The 20,507-nt window shown below is 42.8% G+C and overlaps 1 protein-coding gene across 3 annotated transcripts in view; it reads left to right on the forward strand.

Moving 5' to 3' along the window:
• Nucleotides 1-20,507, forward strand: part of LOC307203432 (ceramide synthase 3-like) — an 84,340-nt gene that overhangs the window by 39,969 nt on the left and 23,864 nt on the right. For all 3 annotated transcript variants that reach the window (XM_079954243.1, XM_079954244.1, XM_079954246.1), the window contains 5 exons: nt 9,298-9,480; nt 11,490-11,607; nt 14,638-14,756; nt 19,414-19,471; nt 20,028-20,078. In XM_079954243.1, the coding sequence (XP_079810369.1) occupies nt 9,298-9,480; nt 11,490-11,607; nt 14,638-14,756; nt 19,414-19,471; nt 20,028-20,078 (529 nt within the window). The remainder of the gene's footprint in view (nt 1-9,297; nt 9,481-11,489; nt 11,608-14,637; nt 14,757-19,413; nt 19,472-20,027; nt 20,079-20,507) is intronic.

Genomic DNA, 20,507 nt, shown 5'->3' on the forward strand with positions numbered 1-20,507 from the left:
TCTGCTCCTGGACAAGACTATTCAGATTTGCAGGGGCTCATAAACTGTGAAGCACAGGCTAAAGATCTTGACTCAGGGAAAGATGTTGTCTATACTCTGCATATTATTTCAAAAGATGGGTGCCAGTGGCATATGCATCTCAGTCCCCCACTGGCACTGAAATTAGATATACACAGATGGAAAAAGAGCTACTTGGTATACTATTTGCTTATAAAATATTTACTCAATATATGTATGGGGTTACAAAAGTGGGACGCCACCCCTAATCTCTGCCAAGCTGGGGCAAGATTCCCAGGGGTTGCATACTACTACTACAGTGGTACCTCGGGTTACAGACACTGCAGGTTACAGACGTTTCAGGTTACAGACTCCGCTAACCCAGAAATAGTACCTCGGGTTAAGAACTTTGCTTCAGGATGAGAACAGAAATTGTGATCTGGTGGCGCCACGGCAGCAGGAGGCCCCATTAGCTAAAGTGGTGCTTCAGGTTAAGAACAGTTTCAGGTTAACAACAGACCTCCAGAACGAATTAATTTCTTAACCTGAGGTACCACTGTATTATAACCGGTAATACTCTGCCTATCTGGCTGGGTTTCCCCAGCTACTCTGGGCGGCTCCCAACAGAACACTAAAAACACGATAAAAGATCAAACATTAAAAACTTTCCTAAACGGGGCTGCTTTCAGATGTCTTCTAAAAGTCAGAAAGTTATTTATTTCATTAACATCTGGTGGGAGAGCATTCCACAGGGCAAGCGCCACTACAGAGAAGGCCCTCTGCCTGGTTCCCTGTAACCTCCCTTCTCGCCGTGAGGGAGCCGGCAGAAGGCCCTCGGAGCTGGACCTCAGTGTCCAGGCTGAACGATAGGGCTGGAGATGCTCCTTCAGGTATACAAGGCCAGGCCATTTAGGGTTTTAAAGGTCAGCACCAACACTTTGAATTGCGTCCAGAAATATACTGGGAGCCAATGTAGGTCTTTCAGGACAGGTGTTATGTGGTCTCCGCGGCCGCATTTAGTCTCCTGTCTAGCTGCTGCATTCTGGAATAGTTGTAGTTTCCGGGTCACCTTCAGAGGTAGCCCCATGTAGAGCACGTTGCAGTAGTCCAATGCAGTATTTCCTAGGTGGTCACCCGGTGTCTGTGTTCCTTTGAGAAGCAAGACACAGCGGAGGCTGTTGTAGCTTTAAGGAACATGGTTTATTCACAAACCTTTAGTTTGCATGGAGCGAGTACAGAATTTGCAGCATAATCATATCAAGAGGGGCTTGTTACCCACAGCAGTGCAGCACCACAGCAGTCCAAGGCATCTTTTCCAGCCTCCCCCCCCCCAAAAAAAAAAGGTTCCTTCACCACCTCCTGGTACCACCCCTCCATTCTCCTGTTCCTAAAAACTAAGCCTCCTTTATTTATTTCCATGCGAAAACCCAGCTCTTTTGATGTTTAGAAGCACTAATAATGGTTAATCCCTGCTTTTGGGAACCCGTAGCAAAGGAGTTCACCAGATTTCATCAACACTTGTTGATTGACTAGGATTAAAGGCACACACGTGGGACATTGATGTAGTTTAATTAACTAGTCACATGCTAATTGCTGATGCTAATAAGTTGTTGTTGGCATCAATCTGTCTTGAGAGACTATGGAATGCACCTCAGAGGCCTAAGATTAATCACCATATGGCAGCTATGGTAGAAGTTTGTTCACTTGCTTAAAATACAGGTAATGTCAACAACCAGGGCCACTGAATCCACACCTAGCTCCTCAAAGGGCCTACCAGAAGATAGGAACTGACTTATTTACAAGGCATTCCAAAGATTACTTAATATAGGGCTGCCATACGGGAGGGAATTTCCAGAAGGCGGCAAGTAAACCGAGAAATCTTGTTTTCGTTAAAAAACGGATTTTTACTTCTTGAAATATGGCAACCGCAACTTAATAGTCACAGATTATTGTTCTCTCTTTCTATAAATATGCACACTGCGGAGTACCAGCAGTAAATCAGTGGCTGCCAGCCTGACAGGGTCCTTTGCCAGGCATGGTGTTCCCGATGAAGTGTTCAGCAACAATGTTCCACATTTGCTCAACCATTTTAATGGGAAGGTTATTAGAGCTAATTTGCAGAAACCTGAATATTTACTACACCCTACAACTAATGAAAGTCCCAAAAGAATGAAGGAAACCCAAAAGATAATATTTTGACCAGAACTTAAGCCAGGAGACAAGGTTTGCCTGATAAATTATTCCACAGGCACTTGGGACCAAAGGTGTACAGTGCTACCTCGGGTTAAGAACTTAATCCGTTCTGAAGGTCCGTTCTTAACCTGAAACTGTTCTTAACCTGAGGTACCACTTTAGCTAATGGGGCCTCCCGCTGCCGCCGCACCACCACCACATGATTTCTGTTCTCATCCTGAAGCAAAGTTCTTAACCTGAGGTACTATTTCTGGGTTAGCAGAGTCTGTAACCTGAAGCGCCTGTAACCTGAAGCGTCTGTAACCCAAGGTACCACTGTACAGTTGTACAGCATCTATATCTAAAGTTTTAGGTCTTTCAGAGGAACAATAGAAACTTTGTGTCCCCCAACAGTTGTGGTTAATGAGCCTTCCCTGAATGTTTCCCAGAAGTATCAGAAAGTACTGATTCTGGCTACAGTCAGCCAATTAGTAACTCATCATGTCAAGAACAATCTGATAGCAGAGCCAGCTGGATCCCTATGATGGACAAACACAGACATGTTCTACCATAAAGATAAAATCCCCAGAATGGCTTATAGAGATGTGTTAAAATGTATTATGTACCATAATTCATTAGCCAAGATCAGTTATTTCCCATAGTAGATGTTTATACAGTTTATGCAGCATAATGACCATACATATCTATAATAATAATATTAAGGTTTTCCCCATATTTGTTCACGTTTTATAACTTGTTAAAAGGGGAAGTGTAATGATAGAGCTTGATAACTTGTTGACACTCTCTTAATGTTAAGGATGTGGCAATCTGAGGACTTTCCCCTGGCTCTGAGCCTTCTTCCCTTGGGAGGGGGGTTCCCCAGTTGGCTCCTCCCACATTTCCTCTGTGTCCAACCAGTCTGGGACATGATGGTACAACATGCAGGCCATTAAAACATCAAGTTGCACTTTTCTGCTTCTCTTTAGAGACCTCTGCTATATTCATTTGATTTGCAGTTTGTGATTAAAAACAGTGCACCATTTCATTAATTTCCTTGTAAAAAAAATAAGGAAATTCTCAGATCCCTCCCCCCACCCTACCCCAGTCTTTTGGTGTCTTGTGTCTTACATACTGGAGTTGTAGACAGTTTCAAGGATACTTATTTATTTATTTATTTATTTATTTATTTATTTATTTGCAATCAAGCGGTTTATAAATTTTATGAAATAAATATAAACAAACAAACATGGGTGTCCTTATATTGTTAGAATGGATCTGCATGGGGTAAACAAGGTTGGGTCATTTAGTTTTGTGCTGGCCTCTGGGCCAGTTTCACCTCCAGATGTTTAATCCATCTGTTTTAGCATAAGCTGCTTGTGGATGCAAGCTGAATTGCATATCTGTTTATTCTGATTGCAGGTAAACCTGGGCGGCATTCAGCTAAGCTTTACTCAGAATACACTCACTGAGGATAACAGGCATGACTAAGCTTGGTCCATTAATTTCAGTGGGTCTACTCTGAGCGAAGCATAGCTGAATACCGACCATACATCTCTTATTATTTTTCAGAGTTGTGTGGTTTCAAGTTGTGAAAGCTCATCTTGAATGTAATGCTGAGGTTGCATAATCAACATGGCTTCATTTTGGACGTTTGCTGATGCCTATCTTTTCAAAAAGTTGTAATATACTCCTCAGTATTGGCAGTAGTAAAGCATGCCAGGGCAAGTAGATAAAGAGGTACCGCTGTGGCGGGAAGGTAAATGGCATTTCCATGCACTCTGGTTTCCGTCACAGTGTCCGCACAAGAAGCGGTTTAGTCACGCTGGCCACATGATCCGGAAAGCTTTCTGTGGACAAATGCCAGCTCCCTTGGCCTGAAAGCAAGATGAGCGCCGCAACCCAGGAGTCGCTTTTGACTGGACTTAACCATCCAGGAGTCCTTTACCTTTTACCTCTCATAGTTGCCAACCAGATTCTTGTGAGAAGGCTGCAAGCAAGACCTGAGCACTTGTACATCCTCCTCTCCTGCAGTTTGGGGGCATTATGTCTCTGAATTGGTATTCAGAGACATAATGCCCCCAACTGTAGAGGTAGAATCATAGAATTATGAAGTTGTAAGGGGTACCGCGGGTCATCTGGTCTAACCCCCTGCAGTGTAGGAATCTCAACATGCGGTTCCCCCATCCAGTTTGAAAACATGCTGGAACGTGTTAGCTTTGCCAATGTGCTAGCAGTCTTATTGCTGCACCATTCCTCTTTTAAAAACACCCAGGTCGGTGGCCATCACTGCCAGATGGGTGGAAATTGCTAAAAGTGTCCAGGGGAAACATTTTTTTGTTTTGCTTTTGCGAATTTGACAACTTTGGCAGGGGGAAAAAACTCAACAACTTTTCTGTCTGGATTTTCACTGTTTGAAATACAGTGGTCACTCTAGATACAAATGGGATCCGTTCCGGAGCCCCGTTCACATCTAGAGGTAAACGTAACTAGTGACGGCATGTCTGCGCACGCATGCGTCGCTTTTCGCCGCTTCTGCACATGTGTGTGACGTCATTTTGAGCGTCTGCGCATATGCAAGCGGCGAAACCCGGAAGTAACGCGCTCTCGAACACGCTCAACTCGAAGTGTATTTAACCCGAGGTATGACTGTATGGCAACCCTAGCTAGAGCCCACAGCATAGGTATTCTTCCAAACTGCAGTTCTGATCACTCACCACTCGGGGCAGCCATATACATGGCTGAAGTTTCCAGCTCCTGATAGTATGCTCAGTGGTGGAGGAATCTTCTTCAGCACCTGGGGCAGTGCAGCCCATACAGACTGCGCATGTACAGCATCCCATGCATGCGCACTCCGTACAGAATGCCGTACATGCACAGCCTGTAAGGACAGTGCGCGAGAGCGGCAGCCCCCATACGGACTGCGGGCGCCCTCGGCTGCTCTACAGCTGGGAGGAGGCAGGGGCCATTTTGTCACCCCTCCCAGAGTGGCACCCGGGGCAGCCCAACCTCTCCAATCCCCCTTCCTACACCACTGAGTATGCTCCCCTTTTGTTTTGTGATAAGGCTGCCTTATGGATCAGCTGCTTGTTTATTAAAAGTGCCCAAAGTCCTGTTAAACTTCTGAAGTCCCGCTGAGAAGTGTGGCAATACACTGGTGTGCAGCGTGACTTGTTGTAATATAACTGCCTCAGCATCCTTTTGCCTAGCCAGAAGAACGAGTCTAGCCTGCTGTACTCCTTTCATTTCTGGGTTTATTGGAGAACAAGTTGCAGAGCCACCTGGTGCTCTGCCTGTAGCCAGGGCTCTGTGGTACTTTGGCAGCCAGAAAAGCTGGTTTCTGTGACTTCAGTTGTGCAGATGCTCTCTTTTTGCATCATTTAGCCTGCAATGGTTTCTTGCCAGTTTGCCCTTCTGAAGACTGCAAAGCTCTGTGATGTTTGAATGCTGGCGGGCTCAATATAGTAAGCATGATCCTTCTACATTCCTTGCAATAGAATCAAAGAATTGTAGACGTGGAAGGGATACCGAGGGTCATCTAGTGACTAGTCCAACCCCTTGCAATGCAATGCAGGAATCTCAACTAAAGTATCCGTTACAGATGGCCATCCAACCTCTGCTTAAAAACCTCCAAGGAAGGAAAGTCCACAACCTCCCAGGGGAGTCTCTTCCACTGTCAAACAGCTCTTACTGATGTTTAGTTGGAATCTCCTTTCTTGTTGCTTGAATCTATTGGTTTGAGATGTACCCTCCGGAGCTGGAGAAAACAAGCTTGCGCCATCTTCCATGTGACATTGTGTGTGTGTGTGTGTGTGTGTGTGTGTGTGCGCGCGCGCGCCTCCAAGAAAGGGAATCCTATCATGATCACCTTACCCCAAATGTGTCCACTCATCAGCTTCAGTCGGCAGAACTGACACTATTACAGAAGCCACATTAGACCCATTCCACCTTTGTAAGAACCTGATATTTTAGTGTGGCAGCACCTCCCCTTTGTAACTCCCTGACTATTGATATCAGGCAAGTGCTTTCACTGTACTCTTAATGATATCTGCTAAAAACATCTTTGTTTAGACAAGCCTGTACAGATGTTTAGAAAGTTGATGTGAGTCTTAATCTGTTTTTTAAATCTTTAATCTGTTTTTAATCTTAAACTTTTTTTTAATGTCCTAAATAATTGTTGTTAATTTTTCTTAGTGATGATCTTATTGTTGTTTTTGTAAACCACTTCGAAGTTTATTTTTACAATCAAATGGCATGTAAATTTTATGAAGTAAAATTAGCTGCATATGCAATTTCAATTGTTTCCCCACACTTTGGAGAGTGTAGAGCTTTTTATGTATGCAACATTTCACTGTGTTCATTCAGCACTTGGCCAGTGGAGACCCAATTTATGTGGGCGAATGAAGCTCTGCCCCACCAACCTCTGTTAGCTGCCCGGCAGCCTCCTACTTGCCTTGTTACTTACAACCAGATGGGGGCAAAAAGAAAAAATTGTTGCCTCTGCCTGTCATTGGCTCTGGCGCCCCCTACTGTTGGGCTCCCTGCTTTCTGCCCTGCCAGGCACAAAGGGCACCAGCTGCTATGGCACTTGATGAATTCATGGAGGGTAAGGCTGTCACTGGCTATGAGTCATGATGGCTACCTCTGCTATCAGAACCTAGATAGTGATATGCAGATTAAATGGAAAGGGGCTATGCAAAAAGGGACTGACTCCATTCTCATTGGCTCCTATCAAGATCTGTGGGGTCAAGTAAATTTGGGAGTGCTATCTAAGAATGGGATGGGGAAGCTGGGGGAGGGGTAAAATCTGTCTTCTGCCCCTAGGCAGTGGGTGGCCTAGCTTTTCGCCTGCCACAATGACTGGCATTGTGTCAGTTTTCAGATATTTCAGGGTACTTTCAAATGTAACAGAATTACGCCCCAAAGGCCTCCTTTTCATATTGTGTTCTGACTTCTGTCAGACCTGCCTTTGTTTTCTGTGGGAGTTTACTATTACTGATATAAATTTTTTGTTAAGTCATTTTCTCTCACACACAAGCATACCATCGGTTGTGACTGGCATGCTTAAAGACCCTTTATCTCTGTTTATGTCTAAACAGCCTCTTTAAAAGGCTGGCTTCATTATCGTGGCATCTGCTCACCGTGAATGAGTGCCTTTCAGAAGTCCCCATTATAAAGTTCAGCCTGCTCTGGTTTATAGTTCAGTAATAAAAATTTGCTCAAGGCTATAAGTTGGGGATACAAAGCATTTCTTCATACAACAATTGCGGTTGTTTTTCATAAGGTATTGATGCATGGCACTCTTACAAAAGTTGTTCAGTATGACTTGAGCTTTACCTCATAGATTTATTTTATTTTAAAAAAAATATGTTTCAAATGTTTGACATGCTGGCTGCTTTGCATAGGAATCTATCTGTATACGCACGAAAACACACACACAAATCCCTAAAGGCAAAGGGTGAGGGTCCCATCCTCTCTCTCTCAGGCTTCTCCCTACCTACAGAATCCTCAACCCCGTCCTCCTCTTCTTCCTCTTCACCAGACAGGAACTCCCACCCCAAACCTGCCCCTGAGACACAAGCATGAAGCGTTATCACAGTCCAGTGACACATTCCAGTCAGGCAAAAGCACTTGAGGCTGCATAGTAGAGGCAGTGAAACATGCAGTCTAGTGGCAGGGATCATGGTCTGGGGAGAGACCCAGGACCAGACAGAGAGGGCTCAAGGGCCGCATTCAGCCCCTGTAAGAACACCAGATGAGCCTGCTGGACCAGGCCAATGGCACATCAATTCCAGCATCCATCCTGTTGCACCTTAGTATTGCGCAAACTCATCTTAACAATGCAGTTAATTTTACTAGCGGAATAATTTCTTGCCATAGCTTATGCAAAAAAGTAATTTCCATCAGGTGCTTTCCCACATTTTGGCAAGAGGTATTCAAGCATGTGTATGGATGGAATTCAGATAAGCAAGTATCACTTCAAGTGGTACATTAGAAGTCCTCTTTGTTGTGTGTGCATTAGTGCTAATGCTGGAGTCACACATATGTCTGCAGTTGAGGACATGCACAGGAATGGGAGAGAAATTTGATTCAGTTTGCGTTTAAAGGTGAACCTACCTAATTTGTACATTCTGAAACAGTATATGAACTGAAACATAGCCTTCTTTGAAATGGGCCTGTCTCCAAATTGTGCAATGCAAGCAGCAAATACCAAAATAATAATAAAAATGCACGTATTTGCGTAAAGTGTGCATAAAAACGTATATATTAGTGAAAATAATACCCAAGAATGCACCACATTAGGGAAAATTGCTTTGCAAAAATGCATATACTGGGCAAAATTGCATGAAGACACATATATTAGGAGAAATTCGTATTAAAATACTGACCTTAAAAAATAAATCACAAATAATAAAGTTATAAAATAAAAATTAGGAAGTCACACACGGGTGAAGGGAAGACATAGGGTAAAATAAGAAGCAAGTAAGAAATGACTAGATGTTGGTACATAATGAAATGAAAAATGTGAATTTACAAGTATAATGTATATGTAATATTATGTAGACATTTTGTATATGTATTGAGATATCAATCAATCAATCAATCAATAAAATAAATCACCAACAAGGAAATATTGAGAACTCATATGGAGAACCTCCATGCACCCATTATGGGGCACAGGCTCAAGAGTCAGGGTCTGACTTGTACCAAGAAAAATTATCCTTGTAACTGATGTAGAGAAATGCCCTTAGCAGGAGAGGACAGCATGACAGGACAGAGATGCTCATCTGATCTCCCGGCAGGTGAGTCACTGCTATTTAGCCAGGAGGGGCAAATCACACCAGCAGACGCAGCCTGGTGTTTCTACCAGTGCATTTGCGTCTCTCCTGCTTCTCACTGCCTCACCTATTTCCTCCTCCCAGGTGAACGTTGTCGCCCCACCACAACTTCCACTACTGATACTTAGATGTGTATATACTTGTAAATTGATTTGCATTGTTTAGTTGGCATGCAGTTGCAGAATATTTTGTCGTGTTCATGTCTAAATGTTACAAAGCAGTTGCAGTCTCAGTGTGTGTGTTTGTTAATAGACGAGCACAGACTAATTTGCCCTCTTTTCCTTCCACTCAGAATGGCACACATAATAAAATTCGTGAATAGCTGGTTTTGGTGGGAGAACATCTGGATGCCTGCCAACTGTAGCTGGTCGGACTATGAAGATCGCAATGGATACATCTTTCCAAAACCACACCAGTTATTGGTCACAATTCCATATGCTTTTGGGATGTTGGCTCTTAGGTTCTTTGTTGAAAGGTATCTATTTCTCTTTTACTTTTATCTATTGCTTTTCCAAAGCTCCAAGAATGCGAAGGCAATGGGAAGATTGCTTCAAATTGCCCGCATGTAGCTGTAATGTTACGAAGCTGTGTGTAGCTTCATTAGAATTTTTTCTTGTTTGGTTTTGAAGCCTCTTGAAGTAAGTGCCTTGCTCCTTTTCCCCATTCTGTTTCTAGCTGAACAGATTTTTGTAGCATTGAGGTGAGGAGCTTATACCTTAGACCACATGCCTCTCAAGAAGCTGCTCAGGATCTAAAACTGAGGTGTGGCCCAACCTAGAGCAGGTTACCGCATATATTATTATTATTATTATTATTATTAAAGATAAGGTGGTGTTGAAAGACAAAGATGAAGGCATATGTAAAGAAAGAAATTGAGGGATAAAATACCATAAAACAAAAGTTGCATGCATTAATTCACAGTAATAAGCACCAAGATCAATGGCAGATATTATTAATTAATTAATTAATTAATTAATTATTAATAATAATACCTCACCCATCCTTCTGGGTTACTCTAGCTAAGGCTGACCTCACTACTTTATTTATTCATTTTATTTAAGTTTCAGCAATGGAAATGAAGTCTTTTGCTATTGCACTGTCATGTCTTAAAATATTTACAGAAAAATGAATGAAGAATATAATATTTCAACTTTGACTTCTTGGGAGGAGGGGGAAGTACATGGAAGCACCTGCCCAGATCAGGGCTTGGCTGAAAGCCAGGAAGGGGTGAAGCCTCCAGTTCTCCTACCCAGGCCATCAGTCTGATCTGCTGCATTGCTGAAGCAACATCTCTTGGCCATACACCAGGCATCCTTCTCTGGAGAAATCAGCTGGAAAGAGATGGGAGCAATTATATATACGGATATATCAGAAGCAGTTTGTTTGGCAGGTGTGGAACTGCTATGCTAACTTCTTGGCAGGTGCACTGCTGCTACTTATGAGCAGGAAGGGATGAGGTGGCAGAGAGGCAAATGCACCAGCAGAGCCAATCTGGGAGGTTCCTAAACTTTGCACCGTTCTGACCTCTGCACCGCCTCACCTATTTCCCTCCTGGTAAGCAATAGCAATCCTCTTTCTCTGAAGCCAGCGCAGTGGCTCCACCCGTCATGTTGTCTCTCTTCTTATCCAGCAGTACAGTGGTACCTTGGTTCTCAAACTTAATTCGTTCTGGAAGCCCGTTCCAAAACCAAGGTGCGCTTTCTCATAGAAAGTAATGCAAAACGGATTAATCTGTTCCAGACTTTTAAAAACAACTCCTAAACAGCAATTTAACATGAATTTTACTATCTAACGAGACCATTGATTCCTAAAATGAAAGTTATAACCAATGTACTGTACTATAAAATAAATAAGACAGTATTGTAGATGATAAAAATTGAAATTAAATATTTTTCTTACCTTTACTGATGATAGTCCTTGTTTGGATGGGGGGCTTTTATCCATTTCTGCAGTCACACAATCAACCAGTCAGGAGCTGAACTGGGTTCCACACAGTCACAAAAACAAATGAACCGAAAAAACCTCAAAAACAAAAACACATAATAAATAGCAAAAACAAAAGTGCCAAACTTAATCCGTTTGACTTCCGAAATGTTCAAAAACCAAGGCGCAGCTTCTGAGTGGTGCAGGTCCCCTGGAAACAATAGCTGACAGCCGTATCGGACACTCAGCTTCCAAAAAACGTTCAAAAACTGGAACACTTACTTCCGGGTTTTTGGCATTTGGGAACCAAGGTGTTTGAGTGCCAAGGCATTTGAGAACCAAGGTATCACTTTATTCCTAAGTGCAGCACAGTCTAGCTAAAAGAGTGGCTGATTTTCCATATGAAACCCTTTCCATAGTCACAGGTATCATTTCTCGGTGTTGCAGTAACAGTAGGAAAAGCAAACTCATCAGCAGATAGCACAGTTTCCACTGAAATCTATTAGAATCATTGCCATTTCTTTCTCTTTTAAAAAAGGCTCCTCTTTTGCATCTTTCCAGGTGCATTGCTGCTCCTCTAGCAAATCTCATGGGCATAAAGAGTGTGAAGCGTGTCCGGCCCCAGAAGAATCCCACCTTGGAAACATTTTTCAGGAAGTGCACAAAAAAACCATCACAGGTGAAGGCTTCTTTAAAAGGATGTATCTTTAGTAGATGCCTGTTCTCAAAACCATCGTCTGTGCCTGTCTGCATTGGAGGTATAGGAAGGCACTGTTTTCCATTTCACCCTTCATTTGTCACATGCAGCACTGCTTCCATTCTTCTGCAGTTCCTCTTCCACCAAAAACTGCATTCTTCGTCTTGCTGTCTTTTTGACTTAGCAGTTAGTTACAGAAATCATGCAAGTTACACGGTCATTATGTTATTCAATCCCATGTATTTCGGGTGGGGGGGGCATAATCATGTATAATTTGTGGACTGGAAGCAACAACACAGATTGATTTCTGTTCTGGACAAGGGACAAATATGCAGACACCAGCAATTTCCACCCCCATTTCTGTTGAAATTCTCCAACATCCCTAGTTCTGAGTGCATATGGCTTTCTAAAACTTATATATCCCACTCGCTAGACCAGTGCTGGAAATTCCAAGTGGCTCTCATAAATACATTTTTGTGTACATTTATGTTATGTTTTTATCCTGCGTTTTAAGCCCCAAATCATTAACTTAATAATGAAAATCCTATTCAGTTTACAATTCCCAGGACAGTACAAAATGCAGTAAAATCTAGCATAACAACACCAAAAAATTTAAAATGCTATACATCCATGCAGTCAGTTCAAGTAACACACATTCCGGCTGGTGCCGGTTTAACTAATCAAAGCCTTTCTGGAAAGGAAGGCTTCAAAATGCTTGAGGCAAGTGGACTCTGAGGCACTCCTGATTTGCCCTGTAGACTTTGGAGGAGTTGCAGCCAGATTTGATCTTCACCACCTCCCCCCACTCCTCTCTTACTGCTGCTGCCACCCAGCCTGAGTCCTTGGGCAAGGGCTGGTTTTTCAACTCTTAACAAATTAGAAACCAAAAAATGTAAAAACTGTACATCAAAAGTAGTGTGGGTGAGTGGAAGTGACACCCACACTCTCCCCATGCTCTGATCCTTCAAGGGACTGTTTCTCACAATTCAGGGAGAAAACAGCAGCAGCATTCAGGAAGTTAAGACACATGTGAGGCAGGACTGAATCAAAGAATTAAAGAGTTGGAAGAGACCCCAAGGGTCATCTAGTCCAACCCCTGCAATGCAGGAATCTCAGCTAAAGCATCCATGACTGATGGCCACCCAACCTCTGTTTAAAAACTTCCAAGGAAGGAGAGTCCCCCACCTCTGTAGGAGTCTGTTCCACTGCCGAACAGCTCTTACTGTCAGAAAGTTTTTTCGAATGTTTAGTCATAATCTCCTTTCTTGTAATTTGAAGCCATTGGTTCACGTCCTACCTTCCAGAGCAGGAGAAAACAAGTATGCTAGACCAGTGTTCCCCAACCTTGGGCCTCCAGCTGTTTTTGGACTACAATTCCCATCATCCTTGACCACTGGTCTTGCTAGTGAGGGATGATGGGAGTTGTAGTCCAAAAACAGCTGGAGGCCCAAGGTTGGGGAACACTGTGCTAGACCATATGATAGACCTTAATATATTTGAAGACGGCTATCATATTTTCTCTCAGTCTCCTCTTTTCCAGGCAAACATACCCACCTTCTTCAACCGTTCCTTGATCTGGAAACCCTGAGTTCCACCCATTTGTACCTTGCTTTTTCCATCCCTTTCTTGCCGCATTCACACATCACAGTAAATCAGGGGTGGCCAACACGATGTCCTCAAGGTATACTCCAATTTCATTTTTAAAAAAGATCTTTAAAAGACTGAGGAAGTAGAAAGGTCTCTGCCTGATGATAAAGAGATGTTAAGATAGGACCCAGGAGGACCTTTCTGGGGAAACAGTGTGATTTACATAGATCATGTAATTTCACCACAGCAGGCCATGAGACCATTAGCGTAGCTTCTGTCAAAAGACGAACTGCAGCAGAACGGAAGCAGTGCTGCATGCAGTGAACAGAGGGCAGAACAGAAAAGGGTGCCTTCCTACATCCCTAGGGGGCCACTACTGAAAAGGCTCTTTCTCTCAAATGTCAAACACATTTTCCCCACAAGCATGGGAAGACTTTAATCAGAAATAGAGAAGACGATGGTTTTAGAAATGGTTATGAGCAAGCACCATAAGATAGCAGCAGCACATGTGTTGGAGTAAGAAAGGGGAGGCATAAAGTTGGCTGTCAGGATAGTAAATAGACAGGTAAGAGGGGGGTCCCATTTACCCAAAGCAGCTTCTGAACCGGTCCTATAAACAAGTGTGGTATATCTCAGAATGGATCAATTTAGGCTGACTTCCTGTACACAATTATATGGAAGTCCTGCTGAAGTTAGTTTCAGATTAGCCATGCTGCTGGTTAATCTATTATTGTTGTTAATTAAATTTGTATACTGTCACCAGTGCTTTTTTTCTGGGGGGACGCAGGGGTGAGCATACCCCTAAACGTTTTGTGAATCTAAGTTTGGCCTCATTGAGGGGCAGCATTTCAATATGAGTAGGAAAATAAGAATACCCCTAAAAAAAAATTTAAGAAAAAAATCACTGACCACCCCTCATTCAAAGATCCCAGGGCAGCTCACAACAGAAAAATACACAATGAGAATACAAATCTACCAATACAATCTACCAATGAAAGAACTGAGCCTTTCCCACATTAGTAGTTGAAACCAAGCTCTGAATAAGGAAGAACTCTCAGGATCCTAAAATCATAATGTGGGTAGTAAAAAAACAAAGCATAAACGAAGAGTCTTGTGACACCTTGAAAGACTTAACACATTATATGCCACGAGCTTTTGTGCTCTTTAGCCCACTCTATCCAGTGCTTTAATGGCCTTGAAATCTTATGCCACAATAAATGCATGAGTCCTTAAGGTGTTGTTTTCACTGCAACAAACTTGAGTCAGCGCCTGCCCTCCAGAAAACGTGGAAAGTCAATGTCAGAAAGAAGCGCCTACTTCCTAGTGGTGAAAACTGCAGCCTTAGAAATGAGAAGGCCCTTTCTTTTTTTGTCTTTACTTTGCTTCTAACCTGTGCCACGTGTGTGCCACTGACTTTCCCTACAGTTGGAGATACGTGGATTAGCCAAAAAGTGTAACTGGACGGTGCACCTGGTGGAGAAATGGTTCCGGCGGCGGCGAAATCTAGAAATCCCAACTCTGCACAAGAAATTCCAGGAAGCTTGGTAAGAACAGGCAGCATGGCCATCTGTGTGTATAGAAAATGAGCATGCCAGGGAGAAGAAGAAGAGGCTAGGAGGACCTTTCTCTGTCTCTCTCCCGCCACCCCCATTATAGTTGCATGGAAGAGTATTCCATCAAGGGAGCCCACTCCTGCAAACTGAAGGCAGAATGCCCAATCACAGATTTGTTAGCTCTGTAAGGACAAGACATTAGATCCCTGACTCTTCAGTAGGGGCTGTACCAGTTAGGGGATGGGGGTGGGTGGAAATTCAATTCAGTTCACATTTAAAGGCAAACATAACTAATTCACACTTTCCAAAAGAATCTGAGAACCAAAACACAGCCCTTTGCATTATTTTCAGAAATATATGAAATTGCCCTTGAATGTATGATATACATATACAAATATGTGAATGTACCCTTTTGGTACACATTTCTTGTCTGGAGAACGGCATTACAAAATTCAGAGAAGTGTGATGGATGAGTGTGTTTCATTTCGCTTATTGTTTTGAATTTGAATTGAACTGAATTGGATTTCTTCTCCATCCCTACATATGACTAAATCACTCAGTGTGGGAGAGCTAATATTTCATCATTTTGAATATTAGGAATAAAAATTATCCGGTTCTCTGTTCCTCCCATTCCCGCACCCAAAGCTTTCCTGTATTACATCACTGTATTTCCACAGTGCAGGAGTAATGGCAATTTAAACCTCACCTTGTTTGCCTTTCACAGAATCTCAGCAGGTTCAAACTTGCAGATGATCCTGGGTACCATTTTGTTTTTAACTTTGCCTGTTTAGTTTTCTTCTCAGCTCAGAATAGCTAAGCAAAACTGAGTTCTTGGTTTCAAAAGCCAAGCTTAGCTGCCAAAGACCCTTTGGAAGTAAGTCCCACTAAATAACACGAGGCTTACTTCCAGGTAAACAGCAGAGGTTATTCCATGTAGGGTTCATTCTGCTATTGTTCATGTCAACTGGCCAAGAGGGGGGTGGGTAGAGGTGTTGCTTAGCAACTAAGCCGAGCAGCATGATCTTCGCTGGTAGTGCATCTCTGATAGGCTGTTTACTTTTTTTTTTTTTAAATGATATTTATTAAAATTTCCAAAAAATCCAGAATGAAAAAGAAAAAAAGAAAAGAGAGAAAGATAAAAACCTTACTTTCATTAACATCTTTCCAGGACTCCCCCCCTCCCCCTCTTGTATTCCATTTCCATTGGATTAGTTCCACAAATTCTTACCCCAAATTTTAAAACCTTATTATAATTATAATTAGCCCATTATTCAAATTTAATTTATCTTGTATAACCATTTCTCTTTATGTTTTTTTATACTTCCCTAAGATCGACCCCAGTTCCCTTCCACGAATTCCCCCCCTTTTTTTTGTCACACAAAATAAAACAAGAAAAAATAAAAAGATATAATTTTACAGCCTTTGGGTTCCAAATCTCCCTCCCCCCTTTCCCGGTTTCGATCCCCAAAATCCATCCATCTGTCTACTGCCGGCCTGAAGATCCCACGTCCATGTCTAAATCTCTCTCGATTCCACTTTGCCGTCTTTTTAATAGTCTTTAATTTCAGAAGGCCCAATCTTAGAGAAACTCTCAGAAAAGATCATTCTTCTTCCATCCAGACCTCTATATTTAAGAGTATAACTCAAATTCTGTTTCTTGATCCTTTTAAAGTCTGGATGTCCCAAATGTTCCAACTTCGAGCTTAGTCCAGTTTTTATTCTTCAGGTTTCTTTTCCTGTTCCGCTGCAAAAACCTTCTAATTCAAAAACTTCTGGTTCCTCTACAGAGGCTTTATTTGTTCAGGAACACAAACTTACGTCAAGTCCCTTCCTTTCTTCAATAGATAAATCCATTGTCTCCTTTAGTGTAGAGACCTCTGTAGACAAAATAATACTTCGTTTTTGCAGCTTTCCCAGGAGATAAAAAGTCCTGTTCAATTCCATGAGTATTTTTCCACTTGCTGCCATTCTTGCAATGTCCCAAAACTCCCTCTAGAGGGATTATGGTAACTTAGTTTCCTTCCAGATCGCACCCAAAAGTCAAATTAACTTGTTGCCCTTATTTTCAGTAATTTATATCCAAATTGTATCGAATCTAACCGGCAAAGTCATCGTAACAAAGTTCTCTTTTATTCTCCCACTTTGACAGCTACTTTGACAGCTGTCAAAATTTCTATATCTCTTCACCAGTCTCTCATAACGGATCGTTCCCGGTTCCCGGGGGGTTACACTTTAGTTCTCACAAACCACTCTTCTCCTCCAGCACAATTACTTGTAATTTCCCTTCGTGAAATTAATATTTTTTTTCAAATAAACAGATTCTTCTCTCGATCTTAGTTGTCAAATCCTTGCGTTAAGAACTCTACAACGGGGGGGGCGGGCTTCCTTTTTGCACCTCCCCCGCTCGCTCCGAATTCGTAAAACAAATTTTTCCTTTTAAGTCCGATAAATTTACTCACGGGTTGTTCTTTTGAATCCAAATTTTCAAATTAAGAAGTCGGCGCTCTCCGTCGAATGGCATGCGGCTTCGCTAGGCAGGGGAAGCAGTGGACCCATAGCACCACACCCCCCCGTCACCCGCTCCGCAGCCTTTAAAAAGGCTCCTTCGCGGGTTGGGGGGCGCAAACGGTGCCCGCCGAGTCCCAAGTCCATGGGCATCACCGCCCATGGTTTTTGAGGGTCCCTGCGTCGCCGGCGCGGCGGGACCCAACCCCTGCCCAGCAGGCTCCCTCCGGAGCTCGGAGGGAGTCCGCCATTCGGCGATGGCGCCAACCCGGAAGTCCCCTGATAGGCTGTTTACTTCTGAGGGAGTTTTCATCTGTATGGTCCTGGCTTCCAGTTTCTGAGGAACAAACACTCAAAGGAGAATTCTTCCCAAAGACTTTAAAGTGTAGATTGCAAATCGCTGGGTTAAGGCACTTCAGGCAATACACACAATTAATCCTGAATACACCTAAAAGTCAAAAGATGCTGTCACGCCCTTGCTAATCCTATAAAGAGGAAAGGAACCAACACAGCTTAATGTAGCAAGTGTTTCTGGAATATCTCACTATGCCCAGTTGGTGGAGCCCTCTGTTCCTTTCGCCTTTGGTATCTCTTAGATCTAGATGCCTGGGGAGGTGTCTCTGCCTCCTGAGAGGCAGCCAGGCCCGGTGGAGCAAAGGCAGAGCTTCTCCCAGTGTCTGACAGCGTTGGCACTGTGGAAGTGTCAGAGACAGACTCTGACCTGTGAAGAAGCAGGCAGGACTCTCATTGCGGAGAGGGATGAGATGAGAGAGCAGGTTGAGGGACCCCTACCCCATCCCAGATCTTCACCACCAGGCTTCCCCAATCCTGGCAGAGACACCCACATCATGCTGGAGCTTTCCCCCAGGTCCTCAGCAAGCCCTCCATGTGCATCGCCCTGACTTGGCCAGCCCAGGGCAGTATGTTTGGTTGAATGTCTTCCTGCTTTGTACAAGGCCTGAACTAAGAAAGTTGAGTTTGCTTTTTGAGTTGACTTTTTTCTCCCTTAGATGAGTTTGCCAACAATGCATAGAATCAGTCTCTTCATGTAGGTTTTGCTTTCCCTTCTTTGATGTTGGCTCAGTGGTCTTGCGGGTGGCCATACATCTGCAGTCTACCAACAATATTCACCTACTCCTTCCTTCTTCCGCTTCATTACAAATCTTCCACTTCCTTTCATTGGGCTGTGTGATTCTAGCTAGCCTTATATCTGCACCCCCAAAGGCACACTCCTCCATTGTCTCTCAAGACAGACGGATGCCAACACAAAAAAAATCTGCACTGGCATTTTCCACCAAAAATTAAGGAATGATATTTGATGATTTTAAGTTGTCTTAGCTTCTCATTTTTCCAATCTTAACCTCAGTTTTCCACATTTCTACAGCAATTTGTGTTTGTTTGTTTGTTTGTTTGTTTGTTTAAAAAGATCATTAAATTTAGCAGCATTTTAATGTGAATTTCACCCACCAAACACATTCGTGTATGAAGTTTTGTCTAATGTACCCATTTTTGCAAGCCACTTGACCTAACACAATGCATTTTGTATGTTATTTTCCACAATTATATGCATGTATATGCACAATTTCCCCTAATATATGTGTTAGATTCTGAAGCATGTCTGTGTTTCGGTTCTTGTGTTGTTTCAGAAAGCACATGTTTGTTAGATTTGCCTTTAAATGTGAACTGAATCAGTTCTCTCCCCCACCCCTGATGCCCATTAAAACTGCACTTTGCAATCATAATTAGAAGTAGGATTTTTGAACCAGTTTCAGCTAACTACAATACTAGCAGTAATCAGAAACAATGTTAAAGCTAACCACAATGTACCGTATTTTTCCATGTATAAGACTAGGGGTTTTTTTTTACAAAAAAAAATGGTTAAAAATTGGGGCTCCTCTTATACACGGGTAGTGCTGAGGGGTGCTTTCTTAATTTGGAGTCCCCCAAAATAGGGAGCGTCTTATACACGGAAAAATACGGTAACTTTGAAAATGAAAGGAAGGAGTTAGGATGAAATGAGGGAGGTGGAAAGAAGGGATCTTTTTGATCTCCAAAATATGTATAGAAAATTGAGCAGCATTATGTCTACTTCAGATGTGTGACTTCTGTGTTCTAAAATCCTTTTTTCCTTATTTTTTTGCAGTTGGCGATTTATATTCTACTTGACATCATGTATTGCTGGAATTGTATTTCTCTATGATGTAAGTTAAATGGAAGATAACAAGTGAACCTTTAATAAAATCTTCATCAAAACTAAGGCCTGATCCTGCTTTCTCTAAAGCAAGATTTGCCATGTGCCCAGAATTTTTCCTTGTTGCAAAATAAGGGCTAGATTCCCAATTTCTCTGCAGTTGCTTGTCATTATAATCCCAGGGGATTTATGAAATTTTATTTGATTAAGAAGAAGCCAGGACTGGGGAATTATCCTGCCCTCCTCTTAGTCCAATGTATGTTGTGGTATAGGGGTTTCTCCCCCACCTCCTGACGCTGGAACTCTTCAGGAAATCTGTAAGCAGTTTCTCCCACTAATAGTAAAAAGAACCCTGTAAGGTAGGCCGGAACTACCATCCTCATATTGCAAATGGCAGTGAGTGGCAGGTGAGTGAGAGTGGCTTGCCTCAGGCCACTTAGTGAGTTTGTGGCAGAGGTAAGATTTGAACCAGCTCAGTTGCTCAGCCAGTGTGCTGCGCTCACTCTGTAACATGGAAAATAATGGTAATTATCTGCCTGATTCTGTTTTGTTTCGTTTTCCCCTAGAAACCCTGGCTTTATGATCTTTGGCAGGTTTGGGCCAACTATCCATACCACGTGAGTGCTGTTTCTGCTACTTCTCTTAGAGTTCTAATTGTCTCCTCTTTCTGAAAAGTTGTCCCACAACGCTTTAATGGGGTCAGAGTAACCGTTTTGCCCACCCCATGTTGAGTTTTGCATGCCTACTAGTCAAAAAGAGAAGAATGCATAAGAACATAGGAAGCTGCCTTTTCCCAGGCTAGATTATTGGTTGATCTAGTTCAGTACACTGACTGGCTCTTTAGGATTTCAGATGGTGGTCTCTCCCAACGCTATGTGGAGGTGCTGGGGATTGAACTGCATGCAAAGTCCTTGGCCTCATCCCCCAAAGAAGGGAAAATCTATCCCAGGGTCATAACTGCCCCCCTTCTTTTAGGCATCCTTCTGTTATTCCTTGGCCACAGTGCTAATACCAATACCAGTGTTTTCTTCCCTCCCCCAGACTGT

This window comes from Podarcis cretensis (genome assembly GCF_951804945.1).
Source record: "Podarcis cretensis genome assembly, chromosome: 14".
Classification (NCBI taxonomy): Eukaryota; Metazoa; Chordata; class Lepidosauria; order Squamata; family Lacertidae; genus Podarcis; species Podarcis cretensis.